The sequence below is a fragment of the Ptychodera flava genome, chromosome 13 (genome assembly GCF_041260155.1).
Source record: "Ptychodera flava strain L36383 chromosome 13, AS_Pfla_20210202, whole genome shotgun sequence".
Classification (NCBI taxonomy): domain Eukaryota; kingdom Metazoa; phylum Hemichordata; class Enteropneusta; family Ptychoderidae; genus Ptychodera; species Ptychodera flava.
This window is the reverse complement of record NC_091940.1, coordinates 40,611,757-40,636,866: the sequence shown is the minus strand read 5'-3', so window position 1 is coordinate 40,636,866 and position 25,110 is coordinate 40,611,757. Positions and strand designations below refer to the sequence as shown.

General features: G+C 37.6%; 2 protein-coding genes across 2 annotated transcripts; both read right to left on the bottom strand.

Moving 5' to 3' along the window:
• Nucleotides 1–7,345: 7,345 nt before the first annotated feature.
• LOC139148616 (uncharacterized) lies at nt 7,346–24,811 on the bottom strand. Its single transcript, XM_070720102.1, has 9 exons — nt 24,475–24,811; nt 18,836–19,600; nt 15,587–15,681; nt 14,544–14,702; nt 14,372–14,415; nt 13,339–14,074; nt 12,943–13,037; nt 8,118–8,182; nt 7,346–7,505 (listed from the first exon to the last, which is right to left on the bottom strand). Exons 2-9 carry the CDS (start codon nt 18,859–18,861, stop codon nt 7,346–7,348), a joined length of 1,380 nt encoding a protein of 459 aa, XP_070576203.1. The 5' UTR covers nt 18,862–19,600; nt 24,475–24,811.
• On the bottom strand, nt 20,419–21,834 carry LOC139148615 (uncharacterized protein KIAA1958 homolog). Its single transcript, XM_070720101.1, has one exon. It carries the CDS (start codon nt 21,832–21,834, stop codon nt 20,419–20,421), a length of 1,416 nt encoding a protein of 471 aa, XP_070576202.1.
• Nucleotides 24,812–25,110: the final 299 nt, after the last annotated feature.

The window sequence follows — 25,110 nt, the reverse complement described above, 5'->3', positions numbered from 1 at the left end:
GCAGCCCTTCACAACATGCTTTTATCCGATACATTGTACATTCTTTTTTTCCCACTATCCCACCTTTTCTTTTTGACAATCCTTCTGTGGCTGATTTTTTTATTGACATTTGTTTGGATTTTTTCAAAATCTGCCAGGACTCCCCCCCCCCCTCCATCACTCTTTAACATTGAAAAAACTTTGAATATATTTGTTGGAAACCAAACCTGCTGAAATCACCTCAGCTATGTTTTCTCATTATTTTTTACCGACTTTCAACACCAAATACAGTTTACCATTTCAAATGCTTACTGAATCACTGCATTATCTTAAACACAGGCCATGTCCCTGAAGCTACTATAGACATGGATACAAAATTAAGTATTTCCTCACTGTATGAAATCATCTCACTAAGGTCATCCTTAGGGACCTGTTAGCCAAATATTAAAGCTGTCTGACCAGCGGTTTTGAAAAAAACAAGCGACCCAATAGTCGACAGAGCTCTGCTGTGTTATGTAGAGAGCAACTTTTCGTGACATATGTATTGATGAAGAAGGTTGAGATCTTTGATAGCTCATTTCAGATGGCCTGACCTAAAATGGCAAAATTAGCTGCAAAAATACAAAATTGATGATTTCATCATAATTATGTATAAAAATTTATACCAAATATCAAAGCTATCACATGACTAACTTTTGAGAAACAAATATTTTGACCAAAAACGGCAAAAATTGACCCAAAAATACAAAAATTGAAGATTTCATCAAATTTCACTATATCACAGTAAGAGAACCCCTAGGAAAGCTGCAAAAATACAAAATTGATGATTTCATCATAATTATGTATAAAAATGTATCATAAAAATGTATAAAATGTATCAAAGCTATCACATGACTAACTTTTGAGAAACAAATATTTTGACCAAAAACGGCAAAAATTGACCCAAAAATACAAAAATTGAAGATTACATCAAATTTCACTATATCACACTAAGAGAACCCTAGGAACCTGTATACCAAATATCAAAGTCATCAGACAAGTAGTTTTTGAGAAACACATTTTTTGACCAAAAATGGCAAAAATTGCACCAAAAATACAAATTGCAGATTTCATCATATATTCTATATATCATATTTAGTTTATCTGTAGGAACCTGTATACCAAATATCAAAGCTGTCAGACGAGCGGTTTTGATGAAATAAATTTTTGACCAAAAATGACAAAAAAATGCCTTAAAAATACAGATTTGCATATTTCATCACAATTTGAACAAATCCAAGTTGGGTTATCCCTAGGGACCTGTATACCAAATATCAAAGCTGTCTGACCAGCGGTTATGAAGAAGAAGATTTTTTACCAAAAATGCCTTTTTGGCACTAATTTGCATATTTTCAACAATATCAAAAAATCAAAATGCACAATCATTTTAGGTCAGCCCAAAGTACCTACATGCAAATTTTTCATGTAATCTGCTCAGTGGTTATTGAGTTTTTTCAATTTTGACTGTTTTTACATTTTTTCACTTAATTTGCATATTTTTGGCAATGACAACTTCATTTGAACAAAATCTCATCTACAGCCCATCATCCATGTACACACCAAATATCAAGATGAAATGTGTAGCGGTTTTGGAGTTTTTGATGTTGACGGACAGACATAAAGACATACATACATACAGACATTTTCCTAGCCTATAAGAATAGCTTCCATTGCCATATATACATATGGCTATGGGAGCTAACAAGAGAGCGACTGATGAAGGAACCCCATTTTTGGTTCCAAAACACCGTTAAGGTAGAACGCACCTCGGGGACAGACATTCGGACTCTCAAACTTTTACAGTTCTCTTCTGATATACCACATGTGGGGGTTCATTTTAAAGCTCTTGGTGAAAGAAAACTTCACCGGCTTAGTTTTTTGAAATTCGAAAATTTTTATTTTCGCCATAGAGTTAACACAGGGATGGCGGCCATTTTGAATTTCTAATATCGGTAAATCTTGGGTTATTTCTTTCTCTAGTACCAAAATTTGCACGGTGACCCCCTATTTTTATTCTTGATTTGAAAGAGAATGATTGAAAGATTCCTTGACGAAAGTTAGAGCGAAAGTTTAAGTCTTTCACCTTTCGAGGTGCATATTACCTTAAGACGAATCACTCAATCAACAAACCGGTTAACCGGGGACCCAAATCACATGACTAGGGTCAAGGCACTATCGATTCACCAGTGTACGTCTCGCCATGTATTCCACACAAATAAATGCAATGATCCTTTATTCACCATATCGTAATACTAAACAATCTTGGTAGAGCCGATGTGTGGAGTTGCCCTCATTTTCCTTTATATCTTTTTATCTTTCCTTTATATTTATAGCACCGGCTGATATCACGCAAATCTCGCTTAGTGTGAGATTTACTAGTATATGAGCGACTTCCTGTTTACCCGTGCTTACATGTCTCGCTTGCATTGCATTCCGGCGTCACACAGTTGCACAGTTTCAGTAGCATAAGCGCGTCGAAGTCCGACATATTGGTATACTACATTTCGTTTAAAACAACATCTAGAAGCAGCTGATCATGATCAATGAGATTACTGGGTATATGCCGTATGGGCTACTATCGAGAGCCCGACACACGGACGTGGAAGTACAATTTTCTCCCGTCTGACTGAAAAGTTACCCGTCTCGGATGGGAGGACGGGCGTAGTTTCCAACGCTGTATATACACGGTTCAACTGTACCCAAATGTGTAATTAGCCTGTTCGTTTTATTCATGTGATGTCTTGTTTGATGTTACACAGTTGAATGAAGATGGCGAGTTTCTCTTTGTGATCATGAAGTGGACAAGTTGAAAGCTGTCCTAGGGAAAACAAAGCCATCGGTGAAGAGTTTGGCTGATGCAGTGCTAGGTTGCAGTCAACTATTCAGCAATATCAAGAGGCGGCTTGTGAAAAAAATCAACGAAGAATGTGCCAGTTGTGCGAAACATCACACAAGTCCATGTTCAGAAAGAATGGGAAAGAAGACCTAGAGAACTTCTCTTTCAAGAGGGCATATGCTGAGCTTAATGTGAGAGCACCAACATTGACTGAATTTCTCAAAGCACAATGCCAGCTCAAAAAATTGGAGAAATGTAGGGAGGCCAACTGAAATTTTGAAATGTTCAATCTGCATTTTAATTAATGTAGTTTTTTAGATTTCAATGAGAGAAGCTAAACATTTTTTGAATTTTCGAAATTGGATGAACGGTTACAATTTTATAGCTTTTTAAAACATTCACTTTTACTCTTTCTGTAGAAAGACAATACATATAATAACAATGGGAACAATGGGACAAAAATGAAGGAGTTTTAGCTGAAATTTACAGTAAATTTGCTGTAACTTTGTTAATAAAACATCTTTTTGTACCAAATTTGGCATGGAGATAGATTTCAATGGCACACACAATGTATCCTAAAATTACGCGATTACGATGGTGGCCATATTGGATTTATCCATGGCAACGGATGAACGACACTTAACGAGAAATGACAATATTAAGCTCAAATGGCATAAGTGATATATCAAATTGAAGGCCTTTTTGAGCTGATGACACTTTTGAATAGCTCTACTGCATTAAAACTACCTACAAAAAGTATTTTATCCAAATAAAGGCTTTCAAAACATCACCACTGGGGCCATGTGGAGTTTTGACATTATTTGGTAAAGGCTTCTTCAATTTTATCAGTTTCTGAACAATTTGAAACTTAGAATTTAATTTAAGGATTATTGGTTAAAACTATGTTCCAAAATTATTGATCATCTTTAAAATTCAGGAGTCAATTGAATGAGAAGTCGATGTTTGGAGGTGCTAAAAATTGCATACTTGTCATGGTAAAGTTATCAGCAACTAAGATGGTCTCATCATACCACCTGTCAGACATGCAAATTTCCTTTGTTACAAACATTTAAAAAAATCAATACCCTTTCTTTTGCCAACACAGATGCAACTTATTCCCTTAGTTTCCTTGAAAATATTGTGTATGGCTGTCAAAAATCTATGTCGACAAAATCACAAAATTGCTATCTCCTCTGCGCAAAAGGGATTGATCTTCTCATTATTCACCGTGAGAATTAGAGAATTATGATTATCAAAACTATGGTCCCAGAATTTTGATATATGGACCGAGCTGTTCTGTGTACAGAAGAAATTTGCTCCAGTTCAATGAGTGATCTCCGTGTGTACAGATCATGGAGAATTGTGGGTAGCCTCACTTACTGTGAAGCGTGGTCAATATCCCCGTCAATAAATACGTGAGCTGTTCAAAATTTCTCATTTTTCTAGCAAAAATTCAAAAGAAATAATGATAAACTGCGTACTAGAGGACGTTTCACTGAGAGTTGGTCGGGTTAGGTCTCGGAAAAATCGCTCTCAATTTTTTGTCTCGGATTTGGTCATATACACTGCCCTATGTTGGTGAAGAACCTTATATTGCGAGAAAGAGCGAGATCTGGGCTTTCAAATGAGTATTCGATGTAAGGGATGTTTTGATTGGCTCACCTTCAAAATGCGTTTCAAAATCAGCGATGTAACTGCCATGTTTCAGATCGCTGTTCCCGGTACCGTTTCTAGCTCAATTTTGCAGTTTATTCAAAAAGTAAGTAGTTCATATAAAGAAATAAAAAACATATGAGAGAATAGCTGCATTTTTAATTTTTTAGCCTCATGTATTTTTTTCCACAGTTTTCTTTCCCGTTATCGATGTTTTTCAATTTTGAACATGACTAAGTCACTGGTGATTGAGTGTCAATTCAGCACGTCCTGGGCGACCTGCTGGCCTCCCTAGAAAATGGATCCATCATTTGCACTGCAGCTTCAGTACTTCTGAATGGCAGAAATAAAACACATGGTAGCTATCCAGACAATCGTCGGTGGCATACTCAGACGTGCTCATGCAGGAAGAATGGTAAAGTATCAGAATTATTTTCCTTTTATAAAGTTGTACAATATTGGTTGTAACCTTAATTGTTAGTTAATATTGGTACTATTTGCCTATAACTTTTTCCTTCTAACTTACTATCAAACCATTGGTATGTTCATTTCCTGCCCTCAAAAGAGTTGATATACATGTCATGTAATATCTCATTTTATTTTATTTTCTGTCTCCTGCAGGCATTTAGAAGACTAAATAAACTACACCTGTGTGTTGCTGATAAATCCATCCTTCATAAGCAGGAAGAGCTTGGTGCCTTCTTTGATCAGGATGTGATTTCCTGGAAAGAAACCATAGAATGCGAAGAGGCAGAGAAAAAGAAGCTTGAAAGAGAAATCGAGTCCCTTGATGATATACTGTCCTCAGACAGAAATAAACCAGCAGTTGCAATAAAAGACACTAGTCCACCTCTTCAAACAACAAACAGCATGCAAGTCATAGCTGAAACCACACACACTGATAATGCTGTCCTTGATGATGTTGTATTACATCAGCCAACAACTAATCTGCCAGCAAGTGCCAGTACCCTGCTTGCATTAAAAAGGAAACTTAATGCAAAAGACGCATCACAAGAAGGCCGTAGTAAATTACATGTCTACCAAACCTAAAGAAACCATCGAGATTACTCTTGCCAGTGATTCGCCAAGCCCAGAACAACACTTGAGAGATCAGAAGGAAGCCTCTATTCAAAAGTTGAAGAACGTCATCAACACACAAGCAGCTGGATTTCAAATAGTAGGTGACAATGTTGACATCCGGGAAAATGTTCGACACATGACTGTTGATAACCAGAACCGTGACTATCACATGTTCCAGTTGATGGCGGTCAAGAACAAGATAACACCAGATGTACATTTAGATCAGATGCAACGCTGTTCACCCTCACAGACCCCAATAACAGACTTTCTGCCAACAGTCCAAGACAATTTGGCACTAAGAGATGAATTCATCATCTTGGTTGGCAGAGTACTGACACACAGGTTCAGTGCCTTATAGAAATGGCTGATGTTTTTCCAGAACATATTCCCCATCAATATGAGGATGAAGCCAAGAAGCCATCACAGTTGTAAGTAACAGAAGTTAATAAGCTATTTTGAGTTGAAAACAAATGAAAATTTTACATTTGCACAAAAATGGTCCCCGTGATGTATATGAAAAAGAAAGCGTTTTAATTTTCCAATTTAAAACTGAACTTGAAGTTATCACAAGTGATGCAATCTCAGTCATTGCGGTCCACAGTTTGTGTTCATATGTTATTGATTGTCCACTGTACTGTTTATCCAACAGTAAAACAACTACTGTACAGCATACAAGAAAGTTGTACAGTTTTAAATGTGATCGTCTTCATGTATTTTATGTTAGGATTGCATTTAATGTTGACACTGTAACTGTCAGGCTTGCAAGGAATTACTATTCATACACTACCAGGTAATTAATGATACATTGGTTTGTTAACTCTACAGGTAATGTTGGGCGTTCTACAGAACAATGAACAGTACACAGAGGAAATGATACAGATAGCTAAGTACGCACATCAATTTGTTCCAGGTAAGTCTGCTGGTTTCTCCCCATGCTATGACATGATACACACGAGTAAGATGATTCTCTGTCATTTTATGTCTGTTTTACAAGTTGTTTATCAAAAGCGTTATGAGTTTTAAACACAGAATTCCATTTAAAATAACAAAATGGCCACATGGCGGCCATATTGGATCGTATCACAAAACAAACCAATGTGCATATGATGACATAATACGGAGTAATCCTTGTACAAAGTTTGTGTGAAATTGCTCCAGGCATCTCTGAGATATCTGCGTGAACGGATGGATGGATGCATTCACAAATGGGCGCACGTACACACGGACATGACCAAACCTAAGTCCCCCGGACGGTGTCATGGGGACTAAAAATGACAAAAATTGACTGAAAATACAAATTTGCATATTCAGTCACAGTCTGAACAAATCTAAATAAGGTCATCCCTAGAGACCTGTATACCAAATATCGAAGCTGTCTGAAATGAAGATTTTCTAAAAAAAACCAGCTTTTTTGAGCTAAATTTGCATATTTTCATCAACATCAAAAAACGAAAAACAGTTTCTCATAATCATAGTTTGCATGTACACAACAAATATCAAGTCTGTAAGTACTGTGGTTCTCAAGATATTTGAGTGGACAGACATCCTCACAAATCGACATACATACATGAAGACTGACGATGGACGCCGGACGGATACCCATCCAGACAGCTTCTATAGACTATACTATAGTAGCTTAAAATGCTTTCTAACATGCAAATAGATTGCCAGAATTGCACATGCAGACTTAAAATATGAAAGGATTGAGCAAACTTAATATTAAAAAAAGGGTACAGTTTTTAGAAAAAAAATTGATAGTTACCTTAGCTCTGTTGGTGAGTGTAAACAAGTCACTGCACGACACAGTCCAATGGCAATGGCCAGTCTTATTTTCCATGTTAATTGTTGATTCTTTTCCTTGATTTGATGAGCAAGATCTTTATTTTCCATATACGGATACACTACACACTTCTTATCACTGAAAAAAATGAAAGTATTTTTTGTAATTTCAAACAAAATTAGTGTTCAACAGAAGCCAATTTGACTGTTCTAAAGACTGCTGACTCTTCACATATTACGTAATTACAAACATTGTATAAGATTGGCACAAGGATATTCCAGTAAGTGCTGGAAACAGCATTTTTTACTAAATATCATTTATTTGAGAAACAATTCATTTAATTTTGCTTAGCTAACGTTTATATATTACCGGTAGTAGGGTTGTACTTGTTCATATGACAAGCAATAGTTTAGCGAGAAAGAAGTGTTAATGTATGAAAATGTACGCAATTCACCAGATTTCCAGTCTTTATTTCTATCTCATTTGAACATTTTAATAGAACATAATATATAAACAATACATCCTCACTTGAAACATATATACATAACACACACGGTAAATATCAGAACATGCAGACATGCAGACACTGGATTTTCCATATGTCAGGTAAGTTCCTATTGTCATATACCTTAAATGTTCAACCAATGGGAACGAAAAATTACAAGCACTTTGTAATCGCATGCTCAAAAATTACGTCTCACTGTATGCATTAGAAAACCGACAGTTCACTGCTGTCACAACTTTACTAACCCTTCATCACAAACTGCAAAGACTGGGAGAATATTTGGATGTTTCACTGCTGCTACACTCTTTTCCTGCAGGGATAAAATTAGAGTCAATGACACGATAGTCCTTATCTACTCACACAGACAAATTGAACACAAAAACTGAAGCTAAAAATTGCACTTTTTCATTCAACACCAAGAGAAAATAGTCTAATTTTTAGTAGAAAGTCATCTAAAAAAGATGCTCTTTCAACCATTATACATGTATATGCAAATAAGCAAATTATGAGATGTCACACCCATTAACTTCATCATGACTTAATGTAAGTATAACTGCTGTACATCAGACGTCTGATCAATTCAGTAGTGTCAAATTTGATGTATGACCGGGTTAAAATTTCATCATATATGCAATAAGCTCATTACCACTACATCATCATGGTCATCAAACTTGTAGCAAAAGTGTAATTTAGTATGACAAATGTATCCTAGTAGTCTGATCATCTTCAGTGCTTTAATCTTTATTATATCATACCAGTATATTGATGGCACAAATACAGCGATCTGATTGGTTGAGACGCAAAAAGAACCGTGGTATATTGGCAATATACCACGTCTGGCATACGCACGAGCTCTCAGCTTGAGCAAAAATCTGTTTTTGACGTTCCACGCCAGAATTTCAATATACTGTTATGATATAATAGCAACAAGTCATTGACAATGACAGTCCCCACTTGTACTTTAATTACAAGTCCTCTAAGAGGAAAAAGTCCTCTTCATTCATTAGGTCTGTGATGAAAAATACTGCAATACAGATGGGGCTTAATGGTCTAAAATGAGTGCCATGGTGGTGAAAACATGAAACCAATGTAAGCCGCTATACTAATTACAAAAGGTCATTAAAATGAATCAATTAGTACTTAATCAACGGGATGCTGCCAAACATTTTTGCATCCTATCCTAACACTGACAGATTATCACCGGTAAAGTTTGATGCAGTACAATTTGTTTAGACCTGCCTGAGTTATGGCAAAGGACATGAAAAATTGTAACAAAATGGCCACCATGCGGCCATATTAGATCACATCATGAAACAAATTGACCTGCATATGCATGACATAGGTCAATGTCCTTGTGCAAACTTTTAATAAATCGGTTGAGACGTAAATGAGTTTTGGCTCCATCATGAAAAAATTGTAACAAAATGGCCGCCATGCGGCCATATTGGATTATATCGTGAAACAAATTGAAGCGCATATGTATGATATAGGTCAATGTCCTTGTACCAACTTTGAATAAAATCAGTTAACACTTTCACCGCGGGGAGGGCGCATTCTGCGCCAACGGCCAGACTGCGGGAGGCACGTAAACGCGCCAAGAACGTATGCGTTTATATTTGTTCGATATACATGATATAGTACGTAAATTGGCTTTGTCTGATCTTCATCATGTTTGTTGACTATTTCCTCAAGCCTTGTGTAGCGTACGAGGTAGAGGTTGAACCTAAATGAGCATGCGCGCCAAATTTGTAAACAAATGCCGCCATACTCGGTCATTTCTCCGCCGTAATTTGTAACTATCATGTGATCAGTTGTTATTTTCTGTCAGAGGGTATTTAAAAATGGCGACACGGGCACAGTTTAACACTGACTAAGCCCTTGAGCATGTTTTTCTAGGCAGTGACAGTGGAATTGTCAATGATCGTGAAACTGAACTCGACGGAGATAGCGGAAGTCAAATTTCAACTTACAACTCTAATACCAAACTTGAATATGTTCCCGAACCAGTTGAGCAAAGACAGAGATGCAAGCAAGACAGAAAGGTAGGCCAGTTGAGCATGCTGCGAGAAAGTGCTAAAATTGGTCTGTGACCAACGTCACAACGGTTGATGGGGTATCCTTTGGATGTTGTACGACATCAATCTATCAGTGACAATTACACATCGGACTAGCTACAAGTATATAAGCATATATATATATCTCTCTTTTGAATGTCAGATGTTCCTGTTGTTCGAAGACGAACTTGTAATAAATATGCATATTTACCTCATTAATGTTGAATATGTTTTAAAGTATGTGTTCCCCCTGCTTAATTTGAGTTTAACTTAATATAATGTAAGTAGTAATTTTTAAGTGTTACGCTGACAAAAAATACATTTATATATTAAAATAACAAAAAATGCAACATTTTTTGAATTTTTTTTGTAAAATCCAATATGGCCGCCATTATCACGTGACCTTCCAGATGAGTCAAGTGACCCTTTGTTCATTTTTATGATGCTCTGTCATATTGCAATACTCACTGAAAAAATTGTCCTGAATACTCGTATAGTTACAAAGATACAGCTCATGCATGTAAATCAATATTTATAAGGCCATATATCCATAGAAAACTACACACAGGAATGCACGTATAAAAATTAATTACGCAGTGAAAGTGTTAAGATGTGCCTGAGTTACGGCCCCATACATGAAAAAATCGTAACAAAATGGGCGCTTGCGGCCATATTGGATTGTATCACAAAACAAATCAATGTGGATATGCATGACATAGGTCAATGTCTTTGTACAAACTTTTAATAAAATTGGTTGAGATGTGCCTGAGTTATGGCTCCGTACATGAAAAAATTGTAACAAAATGGCCGCCATGCGGCCATATTGGATCATATCGTGAAACAAATTGAAGTGCATATGTATGATATAGGTCAATGTCCTTGTACCAACTTTGAATAAAATCAGTTGAAACGTGCATGATTTATGGCTCCGTACATGAAAAAATTGAAACAAAATGGCCGCCATGCGGCCATATTGGATCATATCGTGAAACAAATTGACCTGCATATGTATGATATAGGTCAATGTCCTTGTACCAACTTTGAATAAAATCGGTTGAGATGTGCCTGAGTTATGGCTCCGTACATGAAAAAATCGTAACAAAATGGCCGCCATGCGGCCATATTGGATCGTATCAGAAAACAAATCAACGTGCATATGTATGACATATGAAGTAATCCTTGTACCAAGTTTGAATGAAATCACTCCAGGCATCTCTGAGATATCTGCGTGAACGGACAGACGCACACACAGACGGCCGCACGCACGGACATGACCAAACCAAGTCCCCCCGACGGTGTCCGTGGGGACTAATACATGTAAATCACACCCAGCAACAGTATACCACTCAATTTGACAAGTTCACTCCATATATGCACTCGTTATCACTCTTGCATATATGTCGTGAACTGGTCAAAATCTCGTGGTACACCGTCGCTGGGTGTGCTTTATTTCTTAAATATATATATGACCTACTTAAATATACCCATTTAATATGCAAATGAGCTTATGAGATGTAACACTCATTAAATTCAGATAAATCAATCAAAGTATCAATGTACCTCAAAATTTATGCAATACATTTCAGTTTTGATATGTGGCTTAATTACAGAATTTCATTACACATGTAAATGTCCAATCAATTAGAATGTACTGATCATCAAATTTTAACAATAACTAACACTCGTTATATTACCATGCCCTGCCCGTTGCATTTTGATTGGTCGTGCTGAACCACGTGACTGACCACAAATACACAGACTGACAGTAATGGTTTGTGTGACCGTGAATATGAATAATAAGATTAAAAACTCAAAGTATCGTAACTTTACACCTCAAACGTAAATCATAATCAATCACAAAATAAAATGGAGCACTTGTAGGTCAATCACAAAATAAAATGGAGCACTTGTAGGTCAAGTTGAGATACTTTTTCTGAAAACATCTCTGGATTCGCCAATTTTCTACAGCGCGCGTGACAGTGCGTTGCGTATTGCTCAGTTTCTGGGGCCCAGTTGTCGTTCGCTCCTGAAATTTCAGAAATTTTGACGGTTTTCTTGGGTTCGCTGATAATATAATGGAAATAACAGACTCTGCTCTGACCATTAACATTTATTTGTGGGCGCGGGCTCGAGGAAAGCCAAATTAACGGGCTCGGCAAGCCTTGCCCGTTAATTTTTTGCTTTCCTCTCGCCCTTGCCCACAAATAAACGTTAATGGTCAGCGCGTCGCCCGTTATTTCTATAGTATGATTAATTAATAGCAACTTTCAACACAACTAATAGACCCATAATAAGTATGATAAACAAGTAGCAGAGGTCTGGTCAAATTTGTGCACTCAACATTGAGTATACAGCATTATTCCAGAAGTTCATTAAATATAAAGATGACCTAATAATTAGAATGCTGTGCTCATCATTCTTACAACAGAACTAGATCTACCCAAAGTATGATGTATTCCTTGGATACTACAGGTCGGGTCAAAATGGGAGAATTCAGTGTTGAGTATACCAGTATATATAGCGTAATCATACACATGTCAAGTTTACTATGTAAATGATATATGTACTTTAGAAGAAAATGTGTGTGAAGACATGCAAGTGAAAATGGTAATCCTGAAAGACCTGTATGTAGTGTAATGCAAAAGTTCATTAACTGCTCAGACCATGGATTAATCTAAACTAAGCACCCATCAAAATCTAATCAGATCTAGATCTGCCCAAGATATGCTATGTACCAAACTGCCTGACATTCTAACTATTTTTTAAGTTATGACTGGAACAAAATCCGTCTAAGGAAGCACTCACACACACACACATGGACATTGTGGCAGCATATGACTCTGTTTGAGCCACCGGCCAAGGGTGTCCAATAAAGGATGATTTACCAGTATATAAAGTTTGCTTGGTTCACTTAGCATGGCATAGATCATGTTATTTTGACATTAGAGCTTTTACTTTGACCACCAAATCTTTTATGTGTGCAGTCGGTAATGGCAAAAAACATGTAAGCACACACCCTATCGTATTCCTTCACACCGTGTTCTCCTTCTGGATTCAGAACTTTCACAGCAACTTTTCTCCCTTTGAGAGGACCATCAAATGGAAAGACACCTAAAATACACAAAAAATACACAGCAGTATGACTTGACTGTTTTTGCATTTTTTCCATTGTTGACAATACCTGACACTTCTAATGGAGACAAAAAGTATGCACGATGTATACAGAAAGTATGCCACTTGATACCATTACAGATGTTTGTGATACATTTTTAGTGATGCAATGATTTGGGGTTTTCATGACTTTGGTATCATACCTACTGAAAATAACTTTGTTATGATTGGCTTTGATATAATTGTCCTCAATTAGGGTCTTTCATATTTTGAAAGTGTCATGTATGTGCTTTGTATGTACCTTCATAGACAGGTCCAAAGGCACCTTCATTTGAAATACAGGTTTTGAAATTATCAGTTATTTCTTCAACATGTGAATATTTCAGAAAATAGAGACGAGATTCTTCATCAAATGAAGGTGTAGAGCTGCTTCCAGTTGTATCATTCATCTGACTTGAAGATTCTTGCATCTTCTGTTCTTCATCCTTGTCAGTGCTTCCACCATCATCTCCAAGTGCGCCAATAACATCTGATGAGCTGCTTTCTTCAGGTGGAACAGACTGATTGTTACTTGAGGCATCAATATCAGAAGGCATGGGTTGATCATCGGTTGACACTTGCATATCCTGACCAGGCTGAGTGTTGTTTTGTGTTTGTTGTGTAGGTGGTTGTACACGCTCTGGATAATCAGATGGTGTAGAGACCCCACTCTGTGCTGAAACCGGCTGACTACCTGTGTCATCAGACGGGATTTCAGAGCTGTCTTGTGCATGGGTATCCTCAACACCTTCTCTTGTTTGACCATCTGTAGAAGAATCTCCATTGGTCATATTCTTAGGGTCAATCTTGACTTTGCGTTCACCACTTTGTGAAAGGCCTGGGTCTGTAGTACCATCACCTCCTGGTCCAACTTTATGATGCATATTAGCTGCAGGCTGGATTTCACGAGTGTCTCCAATACCTTGTAAGTCTATTGGCTGCTGATTTGATAGCCTGAGACTCTCTGGCAGACGATTGGTTATCTCATCCATATTTCCCTTTATGACAGAAAAGACAATGTAATGATCAACACCTTAATAAACTTTATGATTCAGAAATATATGACAAAATGATCATATTTAACAAAATCTTTCTGCATACTTTTTATCTTTTCTAGTGAAATTTTTAAGCTAAAAACATCAGATGATGTGTCTGACAATCAAAATCAACCTAGCTACCAATGCAGTTACTCCTTGCTACATTGGTAATTGGATGTTGATCATTGCATGTGTCCATGATTTCAGAATAATTGAAGGAGCAGATGTTTCAAATTATGAAAATTCACATTGCCTTACCATCTCTCTCGGTTTTTTGTCTTCATTTTGTATTTCTGTATTAGCTGAAAGTAAAAGGTCTTCTTTGATTAGTGCATGTAACATTGGTAGAAATAGAGGGCATGAAAAGGACAAGGGTAAGTCATTTTGATCACATAATCTGTCACTTGTTGATCAAAAGAACAATACTCACATGCCTTGCTCATGGCATTGTTGGATGTTTGGCCATGAACAATCATCATATTGCCTTGACCAATTTGTACATAGCTATCTGTAATATTCACTGCAGATCCCTCAGTAAGCAACTCCGAAGGTTGTGTTACCTGCACAGTTCTTTGTGATTCACCAGGAGCTGTGTAATACATAAAAATAAATGACAGTGCATTGCTTACAAATATATCTGACTTCACAGTATCATTTGACTTTATTGCTCAAAGAAAATCTTTGGCTTCAATGACATTATAACAAAACTTCCTTATCAACAGACACAGAAAGATGAATGAAAACTTAAACTTGAATATTTAAGATGACAGATGAGACATTTTTTGCTGAACTGCATTCACTGTCTGCATACAAACCCTGTGTTCTGATGATACTAATTCTCTTTGACAGAGGATTAACACTAAGCCAGGTAGAAGAGGGATGCTGGTGTCAAAAGTATTAGCTACGACCAAGTCTTGCTTATCCTGAATAATTTTGGCTCATAATATGTCAGCTTTCACAATATAAATTTTAACCCTTTGAGTGCCAAAGTCAATTTTTGTCACTTTTATAAAATACAACCCAGGCAATATATTTTCAGGTACAAACATTTTTTTCTGATTTTTCCTGAAATTTTGACCCAAAACTGGAGTCTGTGTAAAGTGCTATCCATTTGGCCCAAAATTTTCAGAAGAACTACAGAAAAATTCATAAAATTTGGTAAAAATGTTACACTAAAATTTTGGTTGGAAAGATTACAGCACTCAAAGGGTTAATATTGGGAGTGGAATCTAGACAATAAAGTGAACGCCTTGAGCATTGCTTGACAGTACTCAGAGAACATTAAATAACACAACGTCACTGGTAGAAAGTGAATAGTTTTAAGTCAAGCATTCAAGTACCGGTACATTTAGCCATTAAACATATTTATATCACTTGTTTTGCTTGATATTGTGTTGTACGTACAAAAATATAAACTTCGGTGGCTGCACCGGTGCTTTGAATAGGTATGTCAATTTAGCTTACTGTACTTACGGTAACTCTGTCGGTGTTTAGAAACATCATAATGGGGTTTGGCTTGTCCATGATTTCTTGGTTTCAAATCTCCCATGTCATCCTTACCGTCAGCCCTAGATTTTGTTCAAGAAAGCTGAAGGTCAAGTTTATTTTCAAAAAATTAAGCTTTCATCTTTGACCAAAAAAAGGTCACCTTGTTAACAGTTCTGATAATTAAATTCTTTTAGGTCATTATAACACTGTCAACCTGCCAGGCAAGAATAGTTAGCCATATGACTTACACAAGTTTATCAATATATCAAGTTTATAAATATCATTAGGGTATAATACTTAGAAAAGTCAGTATCAACAATGGCTTGTTTGGCAGTGTCATTTGAACTTCGACAAGATAAAGTCATTTATCTGATGCAGAACAAATCCATGACTTTGCATAACACATGGACCAGATAATGATATGCATCCTTTATGTAAAACTTGATATGTCATACACCAATGCCAAGATTTTGGCAAAGACAGTACAATTATTGTTAATATTACAAAGTTTTATTCAATTGCATACCTGTACATGCTATATGTTTGTGTAAAGAGGCTTAATTTATACAATTTTAAGCACAACATTATACAGTACATACTTTGGTGATAAAAGTTTTCCTTGAGATGTTCTGAAGTGGTGATAGAGTTTGGTTGCTAAGGAGTCATGGTATTATTATGGAACAGTATTGATATACCTGGGGCTAGTCCACTTCATAGAAGGGGTCGTGGTAGTCAGAAGGAACAATATCAAAATTAAAGCTGCAAGCAGCTTCACAGGGCCCAAGCACTTGTAAACAGTGGCAAAAGGTACCAAAGTGATAATTCATAACGCTCTTATGCCATTAGGTGCTCTCCCCATCAAATTTAATGGGTGAAGCACTTTTAGTAATTTATTTTTAGAAGACATATTTGTGAAATCAAGGTCAAAGGTCATCTGGGTCTCTTGAAGATTTTCCTAAGAGCATTTGTTCCAAAATTTGTTCATGTAAAGCAAAATTCAGACCTCTCGCTCTATTGGTTAACCAAGAGGTAGCTATGTGCATAATTGATGAGGTACAGGATGTGGCGCCACAAGATCCCCCATCATACGGAACATGAAAGGAGTAGAACTTGTGGCTATTCATTTATAGAAGAACAGGAAGAAAGTTGAACCCCAGTAGATACAATAGTGGCCCAAGTTGTCAACACAAGTTTTCACAATTTGAACAGCGTTAGAAGTAACCATACGCCACAGGGTGTAAAATGGGCGTTTTCTGTGCTGTGAAAAATAACCTAAGCCAATCATGAAAGTTATGAGGTCTGTCAAAAATTGCATCAACCTTGAACTCATGCTTTTTCAGCATGGCCTAGCAGAATGACCATCTCAAAATCGCATCTACAAATGTAGTATGGATATGGTAGTCAGAGTCAGTAAGCTTATGTTCAAGAATATACATGTCCTCAGACATCCAATATGCTAATTTAATATCTGAGAAAGGAATTTGTGAGCAGAGTATGGAAAACTTGACAACATATGAATGAGTACAGTGACTTAACTTGAAATTTATTGCACATTTTGTTGCAGTACAAATAAAATATTTCAAAGGTATTTACACCAACTACTCATATATTTTCATTACTGGCTCCCCTTAAAATAGAAGATAAACTTGTTTAAATTACCTGCAATACATTTTGACTTTCGTTAGAATGCTCTATACTTTGTGCCCTGATTCTGTATCACTGAAATTTAAACGGAACACCAGGGCCAACCTGACAGTACTATCAAATAAGGAATATACGACAAGTCCACCTTCTTTGGTATTTATATTAAGTGATGCAGCTATGCAGAATATAATTCACTTCATCAACAAAAACTCATCATATAGCGGTTCTGTCATGATGCACTGTCCACTGTGACCCCACTCTCTTGTAGACTCAGTAGTGAAGGCAGGTAAACACAAATGGTCCTGAATTATGAAACGGTTGTGATATAACATACAAATTTTCAGTGTGTTTGTTTGTTTGCTTTTTTGGGGGGTAAAACTCTGGAACTTATGTGCAATGGCTAAAACATGCAGGCAAACAACACAAAACACGACCGGTACTGAACAATAAATGTTTCAGAATGTTATGAGTTCTGTTTGCACAGCTATATGTAGTGCCCATCATAGTGAAAATATGATTCATATTTAACATGTTAAATACAAGTTCATATCAGTAATTAATCTCTAAACAATAGAATTGCAGTACAGGCATAGCACATGTGATAAAGTAAAAAATACTGTCAATGACACTGGGCTCACATTTATTTCGATGTGGCAGGCCAGAGTGAGTCTACTTAACTTAGTTTACCCCTGGGAACATAGATACCAAGTTTCAAAGCAATAGGACGAGCAATTTCAGAGAAAATGATTTTGTAACCAAAAATGGGGAAAATTGCCCCAAAAATACAAATATGAAAATCTCACCACAATTTGAAGACACTCAACTAAGTATGCCTCTGAATACATGCATACCAAGTTTCAATGCAATCAGAGAATTCAGAGAAAATTATTTTTTGACCAAAAATGCAAAAAATTGGCCCAAAACACAATACAAAAGTTTCACCACAATTTTTACACATCCGACAGAAGACAATCCTAGGATCAAGAGTATCAAGTTTCAAAACAATTTGACAAATACTTTGGGAGACAAATATGAAAATTTCACCACAATTTGAACAAATCTGACAGAGGCCAACTCTAGGATCATGCATACCAGATTTCATGGCAATGGGACAAGCCCTTTCATAGAAGCAGATTTTTTGACCAAACATGGGCAAAATTGCCTCAAAAATACAACTATGAAAATTTCAACACAATTTGAATAAATCTAACTAAAGTCACCATAAAGAACCTGCATACCAAGTTTTCTTTTTACCTGATTTGCATATCTTTGACACTGACATGCTCATTTGAACAAATTCATATCTCCACCCCTGGGTGCACTTGTACATTAAATACTAAGATGCTAGTGCTGTGGTTCGGGAGTTTTTGATATGGACAGACATACATCTGCACATCCTAACATACCGTACATACATACAGATATACAGACCCCGCCGACCTACCATATGAACTCTCTTTGGTATACATATACCAAATGTGAGCTAAAAATGCAACAGCATTCATTTGTTCTGATTTCTAATCTGTTATCAAAGGGGAATGGGGTTGCAATTGTCTTGAATGAAAAAATATGTATTATTTATTCACTGACCTTTGAACCTCAGGTTGCAGAGACATCTGTCTGAGTGCTGGTGATTGCCTCCCTGATGGATCCAGTTTTGCGCTGTACTGCAAACTATGCAAGACCGTGTGTTCTCATTATTTCCATGCGGTTGCTCTGTGAAAACTTGTTCTTTAAACAGAAAGTAAATGACATCATATCGTTCTATCTCTTTCAGAGCATGGTAAAAGCTACCAAGAGTAGTATCACGCTTGCACATGTAGGCCTGTATAACTGCAAATGCAGGAGTCTTGTTGTTTTCAAATTTGGAAATTTCAGAATCATGGTATCCCAGTTTACCAGCAAGTAATTTCCAATCTCTTCCAAGTGGATGTGGATGATCAAGTTTGTCACTTACACCTTTTACAAGTGTCATATTATTACCAAATGTTTGACGCAGTGAATTATTGAGGTTTGCAGGACTATGCCAGTCACTTGGTAGATCCTCTGGTGTTTTCTGAGTAAGTTGTGCTTTTACTGCGTGCAACAGCAATATATCTTCCGCATCTGCCCGTTCCATGTCTCTCAATGCTTTCTGCACACCTTGCCATGTTGGTAATTCTTTCATTGTGACATAAATTTGCAGCACACATCTGGTTGGGTTTTCTTTTCCTTCCAGGGACTGAATGATGTTGTGTTCATCAAAGCCCAGATGGACAGCTAGGAAGTGCCAGTCATTTCCAAGTGGTCGCTCTATGTTCAGGCATTGTGAAAGATCATTGATGCAGTCATATGACATTGGGTGATCCCTTAAATCTGAAAAATATATGTATGCAGTACTTAGCATAATACTTCATAAGGGACTGGTCAGTTTCTTCAGCCTGGGGGGGGGGGGGGTGGATTCATGGGGGGGGGGGGGGTCACCCTGTTTTTGACTTTGGTGATAGGGGGGGTCACCATGTTTTTGAATGCCCAATAGGGGGGGTCAGTGTGTTTTTGAATTTTGACACAGGCTCATCATTGCCTAAAATGCTAGTGTCAGCCACAAAATTCATCATTCAGTTGTATTTTTCGGCGCGCCCTTCGGGCGCGTAACTTTAATAATCAGTCATATTTTCAGCACGCCCAACTTTAACATATCAAGCATACATACATCAGAGATTAATAGAATCTCACACCCCCAAGGACCTGGGATCAGATTTCTCACACGAGTTGGGGATATTTTGTCTCACACGAGCCGCAGGCGAGTGTGAGACAAAATATCCCCAACGAGTGTGAGAAATCTGATCCCAGGTCCTTGGTGTGTGAGATTCTATTTCTCACATGACCACAAAATGCGTTAAATTCACACTGGAAGTTGAAAAATTGAACGATCATTTTAACTCTATCAGTGACTATCCTGCTTCGTTGCCATGTATTATTCCGCGTCACCAAATGTAGTCCCTATTTTCTCTCAGGTCACACGCTACAAATAAACAACGCATATAAATAAATACCATAACACAATTTATTTTATCGATAACATGCAAAAAGATGTTATTTCAACTTTAACTTGAGTTACAATAAATAACGATAAATATCAACGCACCGAAACACTGGCATAGACACAGTTTACTGTAGGCCTATGTCCGTGCCTACTGACTATTTTCACTTTCTGTGTCAGAATAAATTACATATTTTCGCTTGCACGGAGGTTCACGAATATTACAGGTAACATTGAATGTACCACCAGCTATAGTGCAATTCTCGAATATCGATGTGGATCCGACACTGTGAGTTTTTGAGGACTTTGATGTCATGTACGATGTTGTGGATGACGTTAATGCTCTGGGATGAAGAGCGCTGCTCTGAAGTTGTTGATGGGATGTGTCAGTCAAGATATGGGACATAGCGTACTGCTGTTTATCGGACAATTTGCAATAGTTATTAACTGACTGCACATTTTTATGCGCGCTTTTCTGCATTGTGTGTGTTGGTGGCACGTTGTTGTCATTCAGTTTCTGTAGCAAGTATTTCCTGGCACTTGTATTGGTGAGTCGTTTCCCACGACAAGATATTCCGCTTTTCCCAGCCATATTCTTCATTATTTGGGCGATTGTGTTCGGACCCATCGCCTGACGCTTGAACCAAACGGCATCAGACGGTTGCGGTGTATTTTTAATAGCTAAGTAGAACGGAGTTTCCGGACCCATGAAGTTCTTTGGTCGCAACGATGCGTAGAATTTATACAGAGCAACTGGGCACCTATTTTTGTCATCGGGGTATGAATACATCTGTGGCTTTACAGGTCTAACATCGCTCACATTTTCGCCAGTTCTAGTCTTCGTCTGGTGTTCGTTTGTCATTTCAATAAACTCTCTGCCATCAGCATCTCGTTTAAGTTTAACATCTCCCCAACAAAGAGATCTATGTTCTTTCACTGCCCTCATTCCAAAGTGCAACATATTGTTCAACCAGAGTGTATTAATGACTGATTGGGGCGTGTGGGCGCCTAGTTGTCTGTCCGCATACAACTTATTTACATCGTCGTCAGTGAGAGTATCGGCTTTATGTGGTAGGTTTCCCTTACCGTGTTTCCTTAGGTTTTTCTGTTTTGCTTTCAGTTTTTCTCGAGTAGAAAAAAAATCCAAACTTGTCACCAACGATGCTTCATACTTGGCTAAACGTAGATGTCTTTCTAAACTAGATAACATCCCTCGTAGGTAAGACGGTTCGTACTCAGTTCCATCCTCCTTACGAACAACACATAGGAAATTTCCGACTAGCGGGTCGAGCTGATGGGGCGGAATATCGGCAATTTCGCGATGTTCGTCTACTTCTTGCAAGTACTGTTTGAATAGTGTTACATGATATTTAGTCTTCCGTACTGTTTCACTGTTCTGCTGATCCACTACGAAGTGGTCAATGTCATTTGAGGACAATGCAGCAAATCTAGAGCTCGGAGTCGACGACGGTACAGCAACTGGTACAGCAGGTGAAGCCTCATGCACGAACTCCGTGGCGAGTTTCACTGCCGATACTTCTACTTCGGCGCCGGTAGAGATATCCATCAAAAAGAACTGGCGATATGTTCCAAGTGGTCTATGTTCCCTAGTGATTTGGAAAATTCGACCGTCTTTTGTGAATTTGTCACCAACAACGTACAACATCATTCAAAATCGTGACATCGCTGTCGTCTGCCACTACTGCACTAGGACCTGCTCACTTTGTAGTTCCGGTCCGTATGCTACTCATCGCGCCATTGGATAATATTTTACATGTAAAGCGAAAGGCCCTTTATTATCCAATTAGAGCTCTTGTAATATACCGCTTTAGTGTATGCGCATGTATACAGAGTGTGGGACGATTTCTGAGAGTGTGGGATCGATTTATCCCACACTCTCGATCCCGCACTCCCAGCAGCCAGGAATGTGAGAAAACTGTATGTTCAATATTTTTCAGCGTGCTCTTCAAGCTCATTACTTTAATATATCATACATCTTTCAGCATGCCCTTCAGGTGCATGACTTTAATATACAAGGCATATATATCAGCGATATCAGGATGTTTCATATTTTTTGGCGCGCCCTTTGGGCGCCATAATTTCAGAGATATCTTGATGTTTGCTATTAGTGAAAGTGTACCATTATGAAATCTGCATTTCATATGAAAAGGATGACAAATTCCTGATACTTTTCTGTTCTCTCTGTGAGAATTCAGTATGAGAAAGCAAAATGCACAAATATTTCACAATATATATTTGATACAGTAACTTATTTTAGAGATAGAAAAATGACAAGATATCTTTCCTTCTCATTGATGCAATTATTTTCCTTTGTTTCATAGGTTTTCTGTAGAAAGATGCTTTTTTATGAACAAAATAACAGTTAAAAAAGGCAGTTTTTGTCATTATTAGCTGTGCTTTTATGGTTTCAATGTTACACAAGAAAAGGTCCTCTCAGACACTGTACACATCAGATTTGGCTAAAAAAGCTCTCTATGGCTCCTCAGTAGATTTAATTGGATGGTTGGCAAGTCTTAACACCCATCAAAGTTTTTGATTCACTGCTTTTTCCTCTTTGATATTAATGATTGACATCCATTTCTGTACAACAGTTCAGGACATCTGGTTAAGCAGAGAAAGTGTGAAATACATTCACAGCTCATTCAAAATACAGCTCATTCAAAATGTACTGTATTTAAACTTTAAGATTGACACTTTGAAATTCCTATCTACAACTGACATGTTAGACTCTCCACAGTCGCTGTGCCTTGTTTTGTGCGCGCCAAGTTGGGCCTGCATTCGAAGGCTACGCTGTGCAGCTTTGAGCACGCGCTGCAAGACACAGCGACTGTCGGTTCTTGCAAGTATATGAATATTCATAAGGGTAGTGACGTCAAAAGAAAACCTATCTAACGGCGTGGAGAGAATATATACAAGTAGCTGGTAGACCAATATACGCGGTATGTTTTTATTTTCATTTTTAATTTTATTGGCTATGGTACTTGTCATTTTTGTTTTGATTAACGGATGTGTGGAGTTCTGTAAAGTACCCGGATCAGGCAGAAATCCGACCGGTCGCTTGCAAGAACGTCCAGACCCTGGGATTCGCGTCGCGTCTCTGAAGGGCGCGCGCGTGCAACTGACTGACGCTTGGAAGAACGCGAATCGCAGGGTCTCTGCCAGACTACTGACATGTCAACAATTTCACTAAAACATAGAATGACTATTTAAAATATAAATATATGTAAAATGTAAAATATATATATATATATATATATATATATATATAATATATATTTATAATTTATGTCCATCTTTTGTTTACCTTTGTCGCACCCGGGGGGGGGGGGGGGGGTCACCCTGTTTTAGAAATTTGGAATAGGGGGGGTCACCCTGTTTTCAAAATTTGGAATAGGGGGGGGTCAGCCACTTTTTGACGTCGGCAAAAATAATCCACCGCCCCCCCCCCCAGGCCGAAGAAACTGACCAGTCCCTAAAATACAATATTTCAGTGAATTCAGTGAAGTTCCAATCTTGTACAGAGGGCTTTCAAATATCTCTCTGTACCATTTGTTTGTTTTTTGTTCATTTGTTTTATGCATCCTCATTATCTATGCAGTTCATAATCCATAGGTTTTGTATTTATTATATTGGTGTCAGCCCAGTAAATTACTCTTATGTCCATTATAACCTTTCAAGACAGTCCAGGGTTGTGTAGAAAAACACAGTACGGCCCTTCAGTAGGTTTTTAGACTCGCATTGATATTCATCTAATCGCGGACTTTCCTTGGAAGAAGCACATCAAATACAACTTTTGGAGGGGTTTAGAATTAGGGTTAGGGTTAGTTTTAGGGTTAGCATACTTAAAAATGTTGTAAATACTACCTAAGAAAGAAATTTGGGGGGAGGGGCCTTAAAAATTTATAAAATCCAGTAGAAATAATGCATGTAGTACTCTGGCTGATAAACTGACGAAAACGTCTTCACCAAAGTACTAGTTTGAAAATGAAGATCACTAACAGAACTATTACATGTATAGTCAAACCCCCTCAGGCTCTTTAACTTTGCTGTTTGAACTTGTGCAACATCTATTAAAAAGACGGTCCCTAAACAAATTTGAAAGGTATAAAGGTAAAATTTCACTATGACGTCATCAAAATCAAGGTTGGGTCGTACCAGTCCCGCCATTTCTTTCCAAAATACTCACCCACTTTGGGAAGTATCTGGCGTTGCTCTGGTAAGTCTTCCATTTCTCTATGTCAAAACGGCGATAACAACTGTCGCCTTTGCAAACAAGTTGAAGAAGGTGACACTCACTGGCACGCACCAACGCCGTTGCTGGTTTCCTGAGCTATGAGAGGACGAAAATAAAATATGCTTTATCGTCGATTGGCAATTATTATTCGGGTGTGAGTTACTAATACTTCAACAGTCTTAGGGTCATGCGACAAAGATCGACTCAAACAAAATTTGCCGCGACAATTTCGTCAGCAGTGCAAGCTGCTTGGCTGAAGTGCGGAAATAGATTTTGATCGCTTTTCCACGAAAATTCGTCATGTGACTTGTTTCTCTTCTCCAACGAAGGGGGCGGTATTGTAATGTTAGCTGTGTTCGGTTCCTGGGGGTCTTAGAATTACCTGGAACTTTATTACGGTGGATGAACTTTAGATTTTGCGCCTGGAAATTATTTTCCAATAACAATATCATCTTTTGTAATCATTGTAGATCAGTGTTTTATTCTTTTATTATTATTATCATTAGTAGTAGAGATTTTAGTTGTAGTGAAATAAACCTTAATATACTGCAACGCAAATTGTACGATAATCATTCTTTCCGTTGTTGA